This window comes from Chelonoidis abingdonii, chromosome 15 (assembly GCF_003597395.2).
Source record: "Chelonoidis abingdonii isolate Lonesome George chromosome 15, CheloAbing_2.0, whole genome shotgun sequence".
NCBI classification, from domain to species: domain Eukaryota; kingdom Metazoa; phylum Chordata; order Testudines; family Testudinidae; genus Chelonoidis; species Chelonoidis abingdonii.
This window is the reverse complement of record NC_133783.1, coordinates 1,662,736-1,675,134: the sequence shown is the minus strand read 5'-3', so window position 1 is coordinate 1,675,134 and position 12,399 is coordinate 1,662,736. Positions and strand designations below refer to the sequence as shown.

The 12,399-nt window shown below is 41.1% G+C and overlaps 1 protein-coding gene across 5 annotated transcripts in view; it reads right to left on the bottom strand.

Moving 5' to 3' along the window:
- ADK (adenosine kinase) overlaps nt 1-12,399 on the bottom strand; it is a 559,231-nt gene that overhangs the window by 133,837 nt on the left and 412,995 nt on the right. For 3 of the 5 annotated variants that reach the window (XM_032771348.2, XM_032771351.2, XM_032771352.2), the window contains exon 7: nt 1,233-1,403. The exons of the other annotated variants lie outside the window; for them this stretch is intronic. In XM_032771348.2, the coding sequence (XP_032627239.1) occupies nt 1,233-1,403 (171 nt within the window). The remainder of the gene's footprint in view (nt 1-1,232; nt 1,404-12,399) is intronic. 5 annotated transcript variants of the gene reach the window in all.

The window sequence follows — 12,399 nt, the reverse complement described above, 5'->3', positions numbered from 1 at the left end:
TATCTAAACTACTACGATAAATTAACCTGAGAGTGCCACTAACTATTTTAATTATTAACTATATACAATAAAATCCCAAACAGATTGATGTAGAGCAGCATGAGGTAAAAGACCACACAAAATGTTCTGACTTTAGCCCCAGGCAGTGAGAAGGAACTGAGGGTGTCAGGGCAAAGCTGCCCTTAAAACAGTCAGAGGAGAGGTTAAGGGCCAGAGGGCACAGGCATCACACCTCTGAGTACTGCTAGGCCAAGTTCTCCGGGTTCAATGTCCTGGGCATGCACACACATGAGTGCAATACATGTCTGCAACCGTTCAAAGAAGAACTGTCAGTGACAAATACTTCTCCCATCCAACTACTCGTGGTTAATAGACTTTCACTATCCTACTGTACCTGAAGAAATATGCTATTTTCTAATCTTTACGAAAAGTATTCAGGGCTGTTCTATGCTAGTTTTTGCACTGCTGTATCTGCACCAATGTACACCCCGAGGGCAGACATGCTGCACCACTGTACAAAGTCACCTTCCCAATACAGTTTACTCTGATTTGAAACTTAGACAAGCTGCAATAATGCATGTAAGTGCATACAGCTATGCTGGTGCAAAAGTGTCAAGTGTAGAGAAGCTCTCACTCAGTTCATTTATTTATATGGCTTTTTTTAGGAGTTCACTCTTTTATTCATGATAAACAAATAAATGCTTACAAGAGAACCCTGTGAACTAAGAAAATACAACGTGATATCAGTACAATCAGTAAAATGTTGGCCTCATTGAGGTGAATGGCTACTTTGCCATTGAGTTCGGTGGGCAGAGCATTTCACCCAATCTGTTTACCCCACTCTTGCACAGAAAAGTATAACAAAAGTGAATTTCTATAGATGGTTTGCCATTCTATCTTCCACAGAGATCAACGAGAAATTTATAAATTGTGTTTTCCTAATGTCCTTCTCCTCCTGCTTAAAGAAAGTGTCTACTTTATTGCAGAATGGGCCATCAAGACTAAAGCTATCAAGGTGAAAACTTTGAACAGGTTAACACATTAGCAGTCCATTGCACCACTGCACTAGTTTAATTCTTTCTTTTTCAACTTCGACTGTAAATTAGATTTGACAGTATCATTTTACATTTTACACAAAGTCACTTAAAATATATGTTAATGACGAAAGAAAAATCAGAGAGTATTCTAGATATAAACATCTGTCAGAAACAAATATTTTTGGCAGGACTCACCATCTCATTTCCGAAAAGAATGTCAACGTAAGGCATGACTTTCATCAGTGGCTCCTTATAGAACTGGCTAATGAATGGTGCAGAAAGATTCAAAGTGAAGATCTTGTTGTCTGCAGAAGCATGACTGGCCACCTTTAATACTGCTTCTGGCGAAACTGTAAGAAAAAATCCCTGCAAGCAAGCAAATAAATATGTATTACTAATTTCAAATTAGGAATTATATTAAATAAGTTGTTTGCAGGTGAGATAAAAAATGAAAAGCACACTTATCGAACATGAAACTGTATAAATGGCATCCTTTAATTTAATTTAATTAGTTAGATTAATCCATTATGCCTGATCTCTTAATAATGCAGTATAATATTTAAACAATGAAAAGGATGTCATTCTACATAATTAATAATATTCTGTAATATAAAAATATGAAGCCAAATGTTAATAAAGCCAATATCAATAAAAGAAAACAAATAAATAACTACATAGGCTAGGGTTGCCAACCCTCCAGGACTGCGCTGGAGTCTCTGGGAATTAAAGATTAATCTTTAATTAAAGAGTATGTCATGTAATGAAACCTCCAGGAATACATCCAACCAAAACTGGCAACCCTAACGTAAGTGCAGTCTCCCAAGGGAAAAGCTAATTTAGAATAAGGAGTGCAGATCAGGGTTTAGGAAAATAATATGAGTGAAGATCAGACCAAGCCTTTATACTTGACTTGATTCCCTTCTGAGGAAACCAGTCCTGCTGGAATGTATACCAGGCTCATTCAAATTAATACACTGAAGCTAAAAGAAAATCTTAATTACCTGACATTAGTAGTCCCTATCACTTTCTTTAAGGTTTCCAGACACTAGAAGAACAGGCCACATATACCTTTTAGTCTTGAACTGTAATACACTTTTGTTACTTTGCAATACACTGTTACTATTCATATACCTGTTTTGGTATATTATATTTATATAGATCAGTGGTTCCCAAACTTTAACATCCTGTGAACCCTTTTCACTAAAATGTCAAGTCTCGTGAACCCCCTCTTAAAAGTGAATATTTTCAGGGATTTTCTCTTTTACCCGAGTATAAATTATAAACGCAGTGATCTTGGAAATACAAAATTTGTTTTTGTGACATGTTTATTACACACTATGTATTTATTATTATTTATCATTACAGTATTTTTATTGCATTATGAAAATGGCAACACTCTTCCAAGATCTCACTTTTGTAGCTTGTATCACTTTGAATAAGCCTGTTATAAGACAAGGCTCCTATGTTTCATCAAAGAGTATCAGATGTGAAACAGCATTAAGGTATTTAAGAAGCCAACTCAAAGAGTTCCTTCTACACAAGCATTCAGGTCTTGAGCTCTCCAGACAAACAATGCATGTTATAACAAAGCTTAAACTTGTTCTTCATAATAATTTTTAAAAACAATACTAGCTGCCTATTTAATTTTAAAAACAGCAAAAAATATACACTTTCCTTTCCATTTCTTATAAGGAGTCTTGAAGGTTAAGTCTCTTCAGTGTCCCATCCTGCTCGGGGTCCCTAGGGACAGCTCTGTCCGCCATTAGGGAATTTTTCCCAAGAACCCCCTGTAACATTTTGTGAACCCCCAAGGGTTCATAAACCCCAGTTTGGGAAACACTGATATAGATCCTGGACACTGGTAAGGAATGCTAGTTAATGTAACTATTGCAAGCTCTGTAGATTGTACTTTATTATAGTAGTAATTTTTCAAGATCTTCTCCCTCTCCCAACTCAAATGATGAAAAAAAGGACAAATATAAAATAAGTGTCAAAAATGAAATACCGAATAAACAGAGTTGAACCAGAAACAAGCCGGTATCTCATTTAATTAAATTTCATTTTACCTTCTTTTTTCACCTTTACTTTATGTTCTCTCACATCCTTAAGTGCATACAGCATCCACCAGTTTTCCACCATTTATTTTGGTCTTGGGCTAGTCTGTTTAGGCTTCTGAGTGCCATGTTGATGAATTTACCTTTCTCTATTTTTCTAAGTAACATTTCTCTAGGTTGTCCTCTTTTTTTCTTTCCAGGTGGTGCCCATGTTATCACTTGCTGTGGAAGTTGTGTTAGTGGCATCCTTAAAGCGTGGCCTAAATATGTCCATCATTTTCTTCTTGACATATTTGATGCTTCAATATGGTTTACTCTCCTTTGAATTTCTGATGTTGCAAGAAACTGTCTTCCATGCACTTCAAAGATCTTTCATAAGCACTTAGTTTGGAATGAGTTAATCTTCAGATCAATTTCTATTGTAGATTTCTATGACTCTGCTCCAGACATGACACCAATATTCAAAATTCAGAGTTGTGTGTCAGTGCCAATCACACTATTTTTCCAAATCCTCTCAAGCTTAAGAAAGTTGTTTGCTGCTACTGATATTTATTGCTTGACATCTAACATGTGTCACTATTGTATTTCTGACTCCATAGATAGGTAAAATGACTTCTTCTAGTAGGTTGACGTCAAAATGAGAACCATGAATGCAAAGCTGTGATGGGTGCCATTTTGAGCTCAACATTCTGAATCTTTGTGACTAAAATTTAACATGCCATGTTGCACTGCACATATACCAACCATCATCTCAAAACCAATTGCAACTTAGTAGAACCAAAAGTTAAAAGCAGGCAAAATGGTCTTTCATTAAGGAGTAACCACTTACCAAGTGCGGTTATGCAAATAAAACTGGTTTTATTCCTACAAGTGAAAAAATCTGTGACCTTAAATTCCCCCATATGAAATGACAGACTTTGTCCCTGCTCAAAATTACTGATCTCAGTTTGTACATCTAATGTGTTGTGATGATTGATAGTAGCCCATCTTTTATACATTGTTTCAACCAAAAAAGAGATTTTTTTTTTTAAACTGGTGACACACTGAGTTTACCACAGTAAATAGTTCCATAAAGTTTAATATCACAGTAGGATACCAAGTTAAACATACTCTAAGATACTTCCCTTATTAAAAATAATACCCTTATATCTGCTCAGTTATAGTAGTTTTGCTTTTCCATCACCTAAAAGAGTTCACTAAATAGTCTCAAATTTGATTAAACATACTGAATTAAAGGCAGCAATCACATGTGCTGCAAAGTAACAAGCAACTTGCAAGTAGGGTCTTGTAAGTGAAGCGCCATTTCGGCCTCATCTATAGCAACACTCTTGCAACACACTAAAAAACAATGATGAATGGGTTCTATTTTCCAGTTCTCATCACCATATTATTCTGTCTTCACATTAGAATACATCTGTATTTTTATTCAAAATAATTCAGCTAAAGATCTTAGAAGTTCTATTCATTGACAAATTTTAGTCTAACAAGGAGTTTAAAGATTAAAGATCATTTTGAAAACACTGTCTGAAGTGTTGCTCCACACTTCCCAGTTTAGCAAATATACAATCACTTCCAAAATCTGGGTTTGATCCTGCCAAGAGCTGAGCACCCAATTAAAGGCAACAGGAATTGAGGATCCTTTGCATCTTCTTGAGGTGCTCAGCACCTTTCAGGATTGAACCATACAAGCAACCAAGCTGCCTCCTTTCTATTTTTGTATCCTAAAGAATTAAAATGAACAGTTTATATAACATCTTGTCTCCATAGCAATCTCTTCCATCTTTTAGTGTTTCATTTAATGAGCAGAGTTAGAATTAAAAAAAAACACATTGTTCCAAGCACAAAATAAAAACCTTTCATGCTAGCATGTTGCCAGCTGCGGATAAACCACATAGTGGTCTGCATAAATATTAACCTGGTCAAATAATTAGGCTTCTCACCAATTTCAGACTGAAAACGTGATCTGAACTAAAATACATCTGACTGTAATTTAAGGTACAGAATAGTATCCCCTTGGGATCTAAGTCAGGCCTAAGTCCAACTTTCTCCCCTCCTCTTTTGAAATGCAACATAAGGGTATTTGAGATGCACAAAGTATAACTTGCATTTCAGACCTTCCACAGTAAATGCCATGAACTCACAGAAGTTGCAAAATTGACTTTTGGATTTTTTTAAAATAAACTTTGCAATTTAATTTCATTCCACTCTTCAAAAGGTTTCTTTCCCTCATATTTTTCTTTAAATGAATATTCGGTATTAAAACATTTAGGGATTACAGCTGTACTATAGAGAGCTCTTTTTTAATACTCTGCCAAGCATAATTTTTCTTTGTAGAAGTAATTTTCGGCTGTTTGTTTCAGGCAGTAGTGCTGAAAAAGAATGTAGGGGAAAATTTGACCACTCTTTAACCAGAGAGCTGGATTTAAGAAGGCCAATCAGAGTTTGCATTCCAAGAACTGAAATGGACTTTGGCCATGTCTTGACTGAGGCTCCAATTTCAGCCATCATTGTCCAGCCATCAGCACAGTTGCACCAATGCAACTAGTTTTGATTTGCACCATTGTGGCTTACTATAGTTTCAAATAGGAGTAAGTTCCACCAGTTCAAACAACAGTTTTTCTTGTCTATGCTAGAGGTTTGCACCAGTGTTGCTACAAGAATGTCTGGCCGCAATAGCTGTAATCAGAACAAATCACCACTGTAGACAAAGCCTTTGAAATTCCATATTCAAATTTCTCTCTGATGCTTAAAACAAGTGGCTTGCGGCATTTTAAAATTGGCAGGCTACAACCAGTATCTAATAATAACATAAGGTCAACAAAAATATATTTGTTGGTCCAAGGAGTGAACATTTAGCAATAAAAATATAAGATTAGGTTATTGGAAAGCAGAGACATAACAGGACAAAGTAACATCAAATTATCGTTCTGTTTCTCATACCCTAGAGCACTGCCAACTTCATAAGTGGCTGGAAGTTATATTTCCTAGTTATATATTAACCAGTGTTAAAAAACATGATTATTGCCTTAAACCTCTCTTGTTATTGTATAGGACACATGGAAACCACTTCTGCTCTATTCTGAAATTGACATTCTCTAGCTACAAATGAACACATTGTGAACTCCCAACAGAAATGGTTTGAATGGAGGAAGAATATAAAACAGCTAATCAGGAGAACTCTCTTAGCAGAACACACTCATCTTGATGTTTATGGATGAAACTGCCTTTTAGTATTAATGGGAGTTATAACGAGAGGTCACCTAACAGCAGCTGTTATTTGAGGGCAACAGCTATGCATATTCCAACTTGCAGGATTGGCACCTCCTGGTATTGAGCAGTGGAATCTTCTAGAGAGCAGTGTCTGTTGAGGCCACTTGTCTCTCCCTTCCACTCCATTTGTGGATGATTCCCAAAATATAAAAGGGGGAGTGGCCCCAACCATTGTTCAGTGCCTTCTCTAATTTTGGAATTCTTTACCTGAGACACCAAAGAAGTGTGGAACATGGGCAGGGGATGTGAACATGCAGAGACAACACTCTCAAAGAACAACAGTTACTGGCAAACAACTTCTCTTTCTTCTTCCAGTGGCCTCCGCACATTCCGTCTTATGGGAGATTGGCAAGCAGTACAGCTCCATAGGAAGGTGGGCTGAGGAGTTCTAGATGAACAAGAACTGCCAAAATGATCATCAGCGCTGAATGACAGGTCAAGAGAGTATTAGAAGGTGGCCACAATTTTGCTGTCCCTGATCACACCTAGGAAAGGAACAAATTTTTGCTTCAAGTAACAACTTTACAAATTCTGTGAAAAGACTAATCCCCCAAAGGATGCTGTCTTCAGTTTAACTGAATATCTTTTACTATGTATCCAGGTGAATGAAAACCTGGTGAATCATACCAATGGATTAAAAGAGACTTGGGGAATACAGACAAGTTTAGTGGCCTGTAAGAGATGGAAACAGAGATGACTTGAGACTGGAAACAGAGAAGAGGATACCAGTGAAATCCTACTTCAGTTTATAGAGGAATAGCCATTTGACCTGTATTTCACTGAGGCTTGGTTTACACAGTTTTGGTACCAAGATTACTATCCTACTTAGGGGTGTGATTTTTTACTTATACTGGCACTGGACTTCTTCAAGCAAGTGGAGCATTTGGAAACAGTACCAAAACCTTGGCACCAGACTCAGATGGTTATGGGAACATTAATGCCATGAATTATGGGCATCAAGCGGTTCACCGGGTCCATGGTGCTGGATACTAGACCCTGCACTCTGTTGATCTGTATGGATCAAGGAATCTCTATGGTATCAGACTGTCAGGACCAAATTATGTCAACCTGTAAGGCTCTGAGGACTTTGGCACAAAGCTGACAGTACCAGAACCTTGGTGCTGAATTAGGCTGACTTGGAGAAATCCAGGAACCTTAGTGCCAACACAAGCCCTAGCACTGGGCTAAGGCAGATAAGACCAAAGAGATGGATGCCACCAGATATAAAGCTACTTAGCTTAGTGGCTGTCTACAGATGATGCTGGAGGTACACATTGCCAGACTGTGTCGACTGGACCTGAGAGGCCTCCTCCATCACTAGAGCTGTGTGAGGTGGCCCTCCTGCTTCTTTCCATCTTTCATATTCAGGTGTCATTTTCATAGACATCAGAATGACTGGACGCATGTAGTAATTTTCTGCAGAAGTAATTTGTCTCGTGAGGTCATCTCTTCTATTTTTATCACATGAAGACCCAGAGGGTTTCTTCTGATTCACACTAAGCCTATGCAGCACCAGCAATAGTAGATGTGAGTGCAACAAAGTAAGAGTGTTAGAAGTGTTTGCATCACAGGACTGGAGATGGTTGAAACATCTCCTGGAGCCAGGAATACTCCAGCTCTGGTGAAGGTATTTCTCTATAAGGTGTTCCATCCAAAGGCACTGATCCTGCAATTACTTGTGCACATGAGAATCTTTATTCACATGCATAGTTCCACTGAACTCAGTAAGATAACACACAAGTGAAATTACATGCATGAGTGTTTACATGATCAGGGCCAAGATTTTCTAAAGCCAACAATATTTCTTTAAACTCAAAGCTGAAATCTGTGCCTTAATATTCATTTAGACAAAACCAGACTCAGATGACAACAAGCAACTATGTACTGTTGGATTATTATTGTTGAATACCATACAGACAATGTTTGTATAAGAATATTTAGAAAAAAAAATAGGACTCAAAAAAAAAAAAAAAAAAAAAAAAAGGAGGTTAGTTACCTGTAACTGAGGCTCTTCAAAATGTGTGGCCCCTATCCATATTCCACTGAGAGTTATACGCATGTGCCATGCTTCCGGAGCTGGATATTTTGAAAGTAGTAGTGTCTGTTAGTTCATGCATGCACCCTTGCTTCACTGTTTCAGCCGAGGTGCTAAAGGGTAGGGCAGACTGACTGCGCCTTCAGTTCTTTCTCCACCATAACTCAAGAAAACTGCAGTAGAGGGGAAGGAGGGCAGGATTGAATACAGATAGGGACCTCACATCTCAAAGAACCTTCAGTTACAGGTAAGTAATCTCTTATCTTCAAGTGATGGTCCCTGTTGTATTCCACTGAGGGTGAAAGGAAGATGATGGAATCGTGGAACAGAGAACAGCCACACCGAACGAGCCATCGATTGCAGAATCCCGCACCAAGGCATAATGGGAAAAGAAGGTATGTACTGAACTCCATGTGGCCAACCTACATATGTCTGTAAGCGATACGTCATGAGGTGCTGGTGTAGTCAATGCTTGCACTCTTATGGAGTGGGCTTTTACCCCACGTGGTGGAAATAATCCCAATAACTGATAAGAGTGTAATGTACCCCGAAACCCACTTAGAATGGAGATTGCTTGCCATTTAATCCTGTCTGTTATAGTGATAAAAAGTCTAGGGCAATGGTTCTCAACAAGGGGTCTGGGGCCCCTTGGGGGGGCCACAAACAGGTTTCAGGGGGTCCACCAAGCAAGGCCAGTGTTACAGTCACTGGGTCTCAGGGCAGAAAGCTGAAACGCTACCTCATGGGACTGAAGTCCAGGGCCCTGAGCCCTGCCACCCGGGTCTGATGTCGAAGCCTGAACAATGTAGCTTTGCAGGGGTCTCTGTGGCATGGGGCCCCAGGCAGTTACCCTGCTTGCTACCCACTAACACCAGCCCTGGATTTTATATGCAGAAAACCAGCTATTGTGACACAGGTGGGCTGTGGAGTTTTTATAGCACGTTGCAGGGGACTCAAAGAAAAAGGTTGAGAACCCCTGGTCTAGGGGACCTCCTGAATGATCTTGTCTTCCACCGATAGAAAACCAGGGCCTGGCAGATGTCGAGGGAGTGAAGGTGCTGTTCCTCCACTGAGGAGTGAGGTTTTGGAAAAAAAGCAAGTAAGTGTATGGATTGGTTGAGATGAAAGTGGGATACATCCAGGAAAGCTGGTAGTGCAAGTGGGGAACACGTTGACATGTGGAGGGGAAGGGGAAACCAGAACTGGCAAGGCCAAAACAGGGTGATCAGATAACTGCTCTCTTCTGTCTGATACTGTGTAGGACATGCAGCAGGAGCAGTAGGAGAGGCATGGCGTAATTTATCTGATCTGACAAGCGGATGACTCGTGGATTGCCTTGGAAAAGAGCGACGAGCAGGACTGGGTGCATTTGCTGTTGGCACGGGAGGCAAAGATGTCCCTGATAGGAATCCTCCAGTGGTTGAAAATGTTGATGACCATGGTGTCGTGGATCTCTCATTTGTGGTCGGTCACGAATTTCTTGGTGAGGGACTTGCAATTATGTTTTGAATCCCAGGGAGCTATGCTGCTGACAACAGGATCATGTGGCCAGTGCACCAATCCGAAAGATGAATTGCCTCTGCATAAAGTGCAGGTGACCTTATTCCCCCTTGTTTGTTGCTGTAGTGAACAGTGGTGGTTTTGTCTGACATGATGAGAACATGATAGGAATAAATGGATGGGAGAAATGCGCAACATGCTGTCCACATCACCCAGAGTTACACAATATTGATGTGCATCTGGGATTGCAGAGTGGTCCAAATCACTTGAGTCACATGCTCACCCATGTGGGTACCACCCCATCTGAAAATTGTTGCATCTGTGATGATCGTCATTTTTGGGGAGGACGGAAGGAATGGTGTCCCAGTGCAGACCTGACCTGAGTCTGTCCACCATCGGAAGGAGGAGAGAACCTCGTGGGGAACCATCAGTAGGAAATCCATATTGTGGTGCATGGGAGAATATGTCCTTTTGAGCCACAGTTGTAGGAAGCAAAAGTGGAAATGAATTAAGGCAGTAATGTATGTGCAAGCTGTCATGTGGCCAAGTAGAGAAAGGTAAGTCCTGGCCAGAACAGAAGGACTGGAAATCACCTTGGAAATTAGTCTTATAGGGCCTGGAACCTGTCCTCCTGTAGGTAGGTGCATGCCGATATCGCGTCAATGAGGCCACCAATAAATGCATGGGAATGTGTGAGATCCAAAGTCAATTTTTCAATGTTTACACTCACTCCCAGGGAGGAGAAAAGTGCAAGCAGCATAGAGTTTGAGGCGCAAGCCCACCCTTCTGATTGCACTGGTAGCAGCCAATTGTCAAGAGAAGGGAACGTAAGGACCCCTTGATGCTGGAGGTGGGCTTCCACAACCGACAAAACTTTGTGAAGACCCAAGAAGCAGCGGTGAGTACGAACAGTAAAACCCTGTATTGGAGGTGATGAAGGCCCACCGTGAATCTTAGGAAACATCTGTGGGTAGGATGGGTATCCATGTGGAAGTACGCATCATGCATATCGAGAGCTGTAAATCACATGCCTCTTTCTAATGAAACTTTGGCTTGCGTATGAAGCAGTTGAGACGGCAGAGGTCTAAGATCAGTCTCTGCCTGCTCCTCTTCTTGGCAGCTTTGAAATAGGTGGAACAGAACCCTGCGCCCTGACCTATCACTCCTCTTTGCAATAGGGAGTCCACTTTTAGAGTGAGAATGCTGTTGTGAGAGTGGTCCCTGAAGTGGGGCCAGGGCGGGGGACGTGGATGCGGTATTCTTGTGAACCCGATCATACAGCCATGTCGAATGACATCTAGGACCCATTTTTCCATTGTTATAGCACTCCAAGCTTGTAAAAAGTGTGCTAGATGCCCCCTGAAGGGGATGGGTCAGGTTTACAGCATGAGGGGATTGGTGGCTCTCTAGATACTCTCAGAAATATCACTTCTGTGAAGACTAAGTGTAGAATGCTAATAGTTGCGATGATGAACCCAGAGGGTGGGGCCATTGGGTCTTCTGCCATTTGTAAAACTTGCATTTGAATGCTGGTGTGTAGATACCCAGTGATTACAGAGTGGCTCTGCAGTCCTTGAGGGAGTGGAGGGAATCATTAGTCTTCTGATAGACAAAATGAGACTCAGCAAAACGGACGTCCTATATGGTGTTCTGGACTTCCTTTGAGATACCTGATGAAAGCAGCCACAACTCCCTCCTCCTGACGATCCCTGTAAGCACTAGTGTGCAAAGAAGTATTTGCTGCATGCATTGCAGCCTGGAATGTTGTCTTTGCAACTAGCTTTCCCTCCTGAAGGATAGCCTGGAAGTGGATTTGATCGTGCTGGAAACATTTGTCTGAGAAGTCTGCCAACTTGCTATTGATAAGAAAGTTATATGTAGTGAATAGAGTCAAGTGATTGGAGATGCGAAATTGAAGGCTCGCAGAGAAGAACAACTTGTGACGGTCCAGTCGCTTGCCCTCTTTGTCCGCTGGGGGAGGGGGTGGGGGATGTGAGTGTTGTTGCTGGGCCTGCTTCTTGGACCCTTTTGCAGGTACATAGTACCTCTTCTCTGCCTCCTTGAGGGTGGGTGTGCAAGTGGCTGGAGTGTGCCAGACACACTGGACTGGTTGAAGAACCATTGATTGGTAGAGCCACTCTTGCGTGTAAGATTTCAAGCAGCTGGTGCTGTATCTCCTGTACTTCCTCCAGTGGAATGTGGAGGGCATCAGCCACCCTACATAACAATTCCTGGAACTGATGTTAGTCATCTGGGGGTAAGAAGGGAGCTGAAGACACTGCGGTGTTTGGAGACAACGAAGGGAACCGCTCGAAGAGGTGAGATGGGGGACTCCTCTCAAGCGGAACAAGAAGGTTCCAAAGGCAGATACTGCGATTATGACTCCCAGTGCAGTCAAACAGGCAGATCTGGCGGTTGCTGTGGAGAGACCCAAGAGGCGGGGTGCCAATGGCTCCGTTGCTTCGGAAAGGGAGGGTCTTGCCATTAAGTCGGCAGAACCTTA